The sequence below is a fragment of the Borostomias antarcticus genome, assembly GCF_949987555.1.
Source record: "Borostomias antarcticus genome assembly, chromosome: 11".
In the NCBI taxonomy this organism is placed as follows: Eukaryota; Metazoa; Chordata; class Actinopteri; order Stomiiformes; family Stomiidae; genus Borostomias; species Borostomias antarcticus.
This window is the reverse complement of record NC_140244.1, coordinates 11,367,087-11,375,230: the sequence shown is the minus strand read 5'-3', so window position 1 is coordinate 11,375,230 and position 8,144 is coordinate 11,367,087. Positions and strand designations below refer to the sequence as shown.

Genomic DNA, 8,144 nt, shown 5'->3' with positions numbered 1-8,144 from the left:
TGTTAAAATTCGCGTGATTTTGAATTGGACGGCCTTCCATAATTTTCAAGTCTTGAAGTGTGTGCATCATGTTTGAGATTCCAGAAAAGAGCATCTGTTAATTCTCCTTATGTGCGTGATGCAACACGTTTTCCAAATCGGTGTGCCCTGAATTAGACCATTCTTACGTGCACGCGTACACGTGAGGTCGTGACGTCATACAAAGGTTGTAGAATCTTGAATAAAGCCGCGCGGGATGAACCGTCTGATCTATTGGCTGCTGAGGCGTCGGTGAATACACGAAATGATTTGGTCAATTATTTTCCTAGTACAGGCTATCCTTATCTACCTAATACTTTCGAAACGCTCGAGGTGAGTTGTCTCAATTCATGTTCTTCATCTTCTGCTTCAAACGTTTTTATAGGCTAGATCTGATTTCAGATTGCGAATATAAAAGTGACCAAAATTCGCTTACATTTTCAGTATGCCCTACATTTTATATTCGATTGAGATTCATTATTTGCTTTGTCATAAATTATTTAAATATTACTTCACTTGCATAAATTACAGAAGACCCAATACTCTTAATATAATAATTATTAAGCCTTTCATAGAGGTAAATTAATTAAGAACAGTTTCTTATTAGCCTACAATGTTGTCTGCAAAAGAAACCCAAACAATTCCTCAAACAGCATATAGCCTATAACATATGTTCATGTAGGCTATATGTTTTGAAACATGTTAGCTTTTAAAAATTCTAACTTTCTCGTGGACTCTTTTTGGAGTGGATTCTGCCCTTTTTGGTCTATCGTGTTTCCCGTTTTTCCATGAGCACCTGAGGTTTGTTTGACCCCTCTTGATAGAGAGCAACCAGTCTTTTCTTTTTTTTTCCTGTGAGCTTTTTATTGAAAGATTTCCAAAGAGTAAGGTACCTTTCCGCATACGCTAGGCTAGTCTGTGGACATTCTGTTGACAAATAGCCCTAGTGGATATGCTATCTATCTATCTATCTATCTATCTATCTATCTATCTATCTATCTATCTATCTATCTATCTATCTATCTATCTCTACAGTAAATACTATATCTACAGTATTTATTTATCTAGTATTAATCTATCTAAGGATCTATCTACTGTATCTATATCTATCTATATAACATGCATGTCACACATGAGAGCCAGAGCTGCAGTGATTCTGCTAGTTTACTTTAGAGAGCTGCTGTCATGGATGGTGGATGAACAGCCGGACGCAAGACCCTGGGAAAGACAAACTGTTTGTCTGAGCATTAATCTAGTACAGGGGATCCTGGTCTCTCTGTGTAACATGTAACAACTGGTGGTCCTGTAAATAGCCTGTCTGTGAGGTTTTCACTTTTGTGGTTTCATTTTTCAAATTTCGATTAAGGGGAGTTTCCTGTGAAATCAATATTTACAAATCCTATCCCCATGTATCCTTCTAACACAACTGTCTTTACACTTGGCTAGTTTCCACAATAACCATCCAACCACAAACAATTTGGTATTATTATTAAATAGGGCTGGGTTAAAAAAAAAAATCGATTATTCGATTCAGAATCGATTAATGAATCCCAAAATCGATCTTTTATTTAATGAATGAATGAATAAATGAAGGAATGAATAGTTCATTCATCCATTCATTCATTCATTTTTGGAAATCAGTAGCCTATCGATACCCAGCCCTAGTATTGATGTGTTGCATAACTTGGCAGTCATGTAATTAAGGTTACAGCTAAAAATAAAAAACAGGTTTTAGTAACAATTGATAATCGAATCGAATCGATTCTTGACATTCGAATCGATACCAAGCCCTATTATTAAAGCAAGCATGATTTCTGTCTCCCAATAGGTCTAACAAGGAGCCTCCTTTAGACCAAGGGGTCATTCCATGGCTAGGTCACGCTCTGGAGTTTGGAAAAGATGCTGCCAAGTTCTTGACTCGTATGAAGATGAAACATGGGGACATTTTCACGGTAAGCCTAACGGGCTTAAACAGGACACAGTGTATCTGTGTCTAAACAGAGCCATCTACACAAATACATGATGCAACTAAGCTTCCTTACTTTCCTTTGATGATATCCTGCTTGTCTAAAAACGTGTGCAATGTTTCCTGTGGAATTGATCTCTTGGTGTGGTGGTGCCAAGCTCAAGACCACCAAAATAGGGAGGATTTCTATACCGAAGCGGGGGTCTGGGGGATGAAAAAAAAAGTTTCAGAGACTTAGTTTCCTGTTCCTTTACATGAAATATGCTTTCTTTCATTTTGGGTTATGGGGTGAGAATAATAGAGTTTTATTTAATAAAAAATTTATGTTTGATGCCCATTGATGCGGGAACGCTGCTGTCATAGCAAGTTTAGCTCAAATGCCGCTTTGTCCTCAATGAAACCGATCCTTACACGCCAACATTTAACCGATTCGTGCAGTAGCCTAGTATCTTAAGCTAGCTCCTTTTTCCTCTGTGCGCGCACCCCCTTATAATGGAGGTCTATGGGCCTCTGCTAGAAACTATGATAAACAAGCATTTTCAAAGCAGGAAGCGCCAGGAAGCCCCTTACCGGTCTCAGTAGAATGTTGTGTTGTGAAATGAATCGCCATCCCCGTGTGTTGACGTGTTAGGCATGGGAGGATGTAAACAATCGTCTAGCTTTACCGCGGCGGAGGTTCCCTACTAACACAGTAGGCTAGGCTACGTAAAGCTGCAACGGTACCAACAGCGGTGCGAAATGTATGGTGTAGTGCATTCGGCGAAATAGTTCTGGCTCAAATTGAGTTTTTGTTTCAATATTCGGTTTGAGAATGCGATATATTTCACATGACAGCATAATGACAGCGGTAAGATCACACCCTGCGCTTCCTGCCTTGAAAATGTAGGCCCTATGTTCATCATATAGTTTTTAGCAGAGGCCCATAGACATCCATTATAAAGGGGGTGCGAACACAGAGTAAAAAGGAGCTAGCTTACTACTGCACGGATCGGTTAAATGTTGTTACTACTGCACGGATCGGTTAAATGTTGGTGTAGCCTACGGATCGGTTTCATTGAGGACAAACCGACATTTGATCTAAACTTGCTATGACAGCGGCGTTCCCCTTTAACTGCATACTGATACCGTCCCCAAATCATCAGACTGTCTTTCTAATCTCTCATCTTCACTCTCCTGTCCCCTTCCTTCTCCTCTCTCTTCTCCTGCTCTCCTCTCAACAACCCCTACCCTCTCCTCTCTCACCTGTCCCTCCACTCTGTGTAGGGTACCCTGTCTTCTCCTACCACTATCACTGCCTTTTTTACATACCTCACATACATAATGGGCTAGATTAGGTTAAGCTTACTTGATATTCCATTTGCTTTGACTGGGACATATTAGGTGGCTGGAGGAACATTAACGCAAGCTAGCGTTTCGGTTCAGCCAGCCAAAAAGACGGTGGCTCAATCAATCTGTCAGTCAGTCAGGGCAGCGCCTCTGATTCGCCTGTTGTAGGCTAGGCTACTCGCGCTTGTGGTGTGGGCCGCTGACTGACAGACAGCAGCGCGTAAGCTACGTAGATGGAGGCTCTGCTTCGGCTCAAACACAGGCTAAGCTACTGAGCTGTGTAGCTCCACGTCGTGTTTCTTCACTGTACTTTTTTTTTTGATAACGTTACATATTTATCACAATTCAACGATATTTTTTACTTGTCCGATCAGACAACTGCATGAGGCACTTGCACGAACAGAGTTTACTGGCCAAGGGGAAGCAATAGGCTAGCCTACCTGGCTGCTCTCAACATCATTCTACGTTCTGTTCCTCTTAAAACATTTTCGGAAAATGTAGACTTAGGATCCGCCAGTTGTCATCAGCGAATGATAAGACCAAATAGGCCAGAGATGGGCAGGCGCTGTCGGCACTTACTGGAACGTTATCTCTACGCTGTAGCCTATGAGTCCACTTATTTGATTACAAACATTAATATATTTTAAACTGCTTATGTACCCTATTGAGGAGTAGGCTAGGTACCGGCACATTTTGGTCCAATTCAAACACTGGTTAATCACTAGCCTACATTATTTTGTAATAGGCTCGCTGAAGAAAACACCCCTTCACGCGCAGTCTTTTGAGTTGAGCACAGAAAGCAGCATTCACGGAGCGCGCGGCCCAAGCTATTGTCATGGTTTTGAAAGGGCATTTAGGCAGAAATATTTAGAAAGTTTAAGATTTTTAATTTAAGACTGTAATATACAGTATATAGCCAAATTAGGATTTTTTTTTTTTGTATCAAATGTACAGTATGGTGTGGCGGCAAGGATTTTGAAAACCTTACCAGCGGAAACGTTGCGTGTGTGTGTCTGGTGCGTGCGTTCGTGCGTGTGTTTGTGGTCCGCAGGTGCGTGTAGCTGGTCACTATGTGACAGTGTTGCTGGACCCCAGCTCCTATGACGAGGTGATTCGAGACTCTGTGTCTCTGGATTTCTCACGTTATGCGCAGACCCTCATGGACAGGATCTTCAGCCTGAGGCTCCCGCACTACAAACCTGCCCAGGAGAGAGCTCTGATGAGACGGTACACACACACATATTGTCCTTTTTAGGTTTTCTGGGATAGAAATGTAAAACGTGTGTGTGTGTGTGTGTGTGTGTGTCTGAGAGATGACAATTTTCCCTCTATACTCTCAACGAGATGGGGGGAAGCCCTTCCAGGGTGGATCTGGGGGCTGCCACCCCAGAGAACCAGCGTGTGCTCAGCGCGTTGTGCTCACATGCCAGACACATCCCACTCACTTCCGTAAAAGCGTTAGAGGGGCGAGACAGATGGTGTTTACTTTTGAGCGAGAGGGTGTGCTGTATCCGGGCTCGCCTTCTCTGTGACTGGGCGTATGGCGTGTAGGTGGCCTCTGACAGGGAACAGCTGGTTGTGTGCTGTGGCTGCGTCTCATGGTCTTATCTAGGAGGACGGTTGTGTGTTACTGTATGTGGGATGAAAGCAGCCGGAGCAGTGGACCTGCGCGTTAAACAGTCAGACAGACTGCTGCCTGTATGTGTGGTAAAAAGGTGTGTGGGGGGTGGTTGCCCACACATACAGCACGGTGCTTGACAATATGTATGAGTTCAACTGAATGCATTGGGCGCAAGCATGTGTGTATGTGTGTGTTTGTGTATGTGTATGTGTGCGTTTGCTTGTATACAGTAGCTACTAAGATACAAAGGCATCACACTGGCTGTCACAGCGTTGTCTATCAGGGTGACTTGATATACTCGCCCTCTGTGGAATAGTTGCAACTTCATGTTGATCCTTGACCTCTGTGTCCCCAGGCACTTCCAGGGCGACAGTCTGTCCCTCCTCAGCGGGACCATGAGCAGACACCTCCAGGCCCTGCTGTCGGCCGAGGCCCCTCAGAACCTGACGGACTGGAAAACGGACGGGCTGTTCAGCTTCTGTTACAGCATTCTGTTCAGGTACGGGACACACACAAAAAAAACACCTCCCCCTTTCGCCTCACACCTTTTATATATTTTTTCACTCATTCGTTAAAAAGGCTGAGGTCCTCAGCGCTCGCGATGTCAGGCGGCCAAGATAAACAGTTTACGCGCCTGTCCACCGCGAGCCTCTGTTTGTAAACACACAGTCAAGAATGTAGCACGACACGGCCGAGAGCGTGAGAGAGCGGGGAACAAGCCCCGGCCGCCGCCCGCGTCAGCCGACGTCTGCGCTTACACAAGCGCTAGACCTCACTTTGCCCTTCCTCTCAAACCCCGGACGTGGTCGCCTAGACAGGTAGGCGGGGCGAAGAGGCTGGCCCCGCAGTGGTGGAACGAACTGCCCACTGACGTCAGGACAGCAGAATCGCTGCCCATCTTTCACCACAGGCTCAAAACTCATCTCTTCAAGAAGTACTACCACTCCTCCCTCTTAAGCACCTATTGTATTTTAGATTGCTATTCTTGCACTTTGCCCTCGGCACTAGATTATGGTCTTAGTCACTTGTTTTAGAACGGAGATACACTTGTGAGTTCTGGCAAGTAGAAGTACATTGGCTTTTCCTACGCAATGTAGGTTTTCCAATGCAATTATTGTAAATCGCTTTGGATAAAAGCATTACCTAAATTACTGTAATGTAATGGGGAGGATGCTGACCAAACGATTTAGGTATTCATAGGCTAAGTCAGCCATTCTCAATCAGTGGGCCGCGGAGGCAGTGGTAGCCTAAAGAAAGTAAATGTTTGGTAATTCACAAAGCTAGTTATTTTTATATCTAAGTATACTCAATAATTCACATACAAATAAAAAATGTCAAGTTAAAATGTTTCATTTCATTGATGAGTTACGTTTGAATATCACCACGCCAATCACATCCGTTGGTGTTGAGACAGATGTGTTCGGCTAACGTAGCTAGCGAATGTTCCCTCAGATCTCATGGATTTGGGAAGGTAGTCCTCTGAATTTTTTATCAATCAAAAGTGGGCCTTAAAGCAATACATCGCGATATTTGGACCTTTACAAACATGTCTGGTGCTAATTCTCCAATTAGATTTACTAAAAGTAAGCTGAATCGTCCAAACAGTCTACTCAGAAAGATAAAACATTGACATTTATTACCTTTTAAAACTCGCGCCGGGACGCAAGCATTCAGTCGAAGTGCGCATGCGCAACGTTGTGCTTAAACAACACAGTAGTAGCTAACTATTCCGGCGTCTATGGATATCATGCATGGATGTATTAATAGAACAGATATAATGGCGGAGGTGAGAAAACCGAAGCGAAACATCATGGAGGAAGCCAGAAAAAGAAAAAGACAATCTGATAACTTCACGACAGTACGACAGTGCACTTACTCGCAGAGCCTGTGGGGGCGCAGTTACGAGAAAACCAGAGAAAACGCTATGTATTGCTTAAAGTTACAAAAGGTTGAGAACCCCTGGGCTAAGCCATCATTACTGACTGGGGAAGAGAGTGGAAGTTTCTCAGGACACACCGTGAGGACAGATATTGAGATAAGATCAAGTTTAGTGTAAATTGTTTATGTCTTCCGTGAAGAGTGGTTGCCGGTTGGGTGGCCCACAGGAAATCCAGTACATGTTGACCTAAACTGAGCACTAACATGGGCTGCTTATCGCTCCCCCAGGGGGAACCGTCACTCCAAAAGCCACCATCTGTCAAGTTGATGAGTTTTTCATACAGGATACATTTACAAGTATTTCATAGTTATGCATACAGGAGCTAAACATATTTTTTCTCACACCCTCCGCCTACACTCTCTCTCTCCCTCCCTCTCTCTCCTGCATTATCTCTCTCCTCTCTCTCCCTCCTCTCTCTCCTGCTCCCTCCCTCTCTCTCCCTCCCTCTCTCTCCTGCTCTCTCTCCCCCCTTCTTTCTCTCTCCTGCGCTCTCGCCCTATCTCTCTTCTGCGGTTTCTCTCCCCTTCTCTATCTCCTGCTCTATCTCTCTCTTTCTCTCCTGCATTCTCTCTCTTTCTTTCCTGCTCTCTCTCTCTCCTCTCTCTCTCTGTCTCTCCCCCAGGGCAGGGTATCTCACTCTGTTTGGCGGCGAGCAGAACAACAACGGCTCGGACCCCGCCAGTGTCTATAAGGAGTTCCGGAACTTTGACAGTCTCCTGACCAAGATGGCCAGAAACACTCTGAAACCAGGTAACAACATTCTGAAACAAGGTAGAAACACTCTAAAACCAGGTAGAAACACTCTGAAACCAGGTAACAACACTCTGAAACCGGGTAGAAACACTCTAAAACCAGGTAGAAACACTCTGAAACCAGGTGAAAACACTCTGAAACCGGGTAGAAACACTCTAAAACCAGGTACAAACACTCTGAAACCGGGTAGAAACACTCTGAAACCAGGTGAAGACACTCTGAAACCGGGTAGAAACACTCTAAAACCAGTTAAATACACTAAAACCAGGTAGAAACACTCTGAAACCGGGTAGAAACACTCTGAAACCGGGTAGCAACACTCTGAAACCAGGTAGAAACACTCTGAAACCGGGTAGAAACACTCTAAAACCGGGTAGAAACACTCTAAAACCAGGTAAATACACTAAAACCAGGTAGAAACACTGAAACCGGGTAGAAACACTCTGAAACCGGGTAGAAACACTCTGAAACCAGGTGAAAACACTCTGAAACCGGGTAGAAACACTCTAAAACCAGGTAAA

The 8,144-nt window shown here is 44.1% G+C and overlaps 1 protein-coding gene across 1 annotated transcript in view; it reads left to right on the top strand.

The window, feature by feature from the left end:
- Positions 1 to 235: 235 nt before the first annotated feature.
- Positions 236 to 8,144, top strand: part of LOC311315398 (prostacyclin synthase-like) — a gene marked incomplete at both ends in the record, with an annotated part of 17,318 nt that continues 9,409 nt past the window's right edge. The window contains 5 exons of the mRNA XM_084446067.1: positions 236 to 270; positions 1,847 to 1,970; positions 4,362 to 4,537; positions 5,287 to 5,430; positions 7,493 to 7,620. Of these exons, the coding sequence (XP_084302193.1) occupies positions 236 to 270; positions 1,847 to 1,970; positions 4,362 to 4,537; positions 5,287 to 5,430; positions 7,493 to 7,620 (607 nt within the window). The remainder of the gene's footprint in view (positions 271 to 1,846; positions 1,971 to 4,361; positions 4,538 to 5,286; positions 5,431 to 7,492; positions 7,621 to 8,144) is intronic.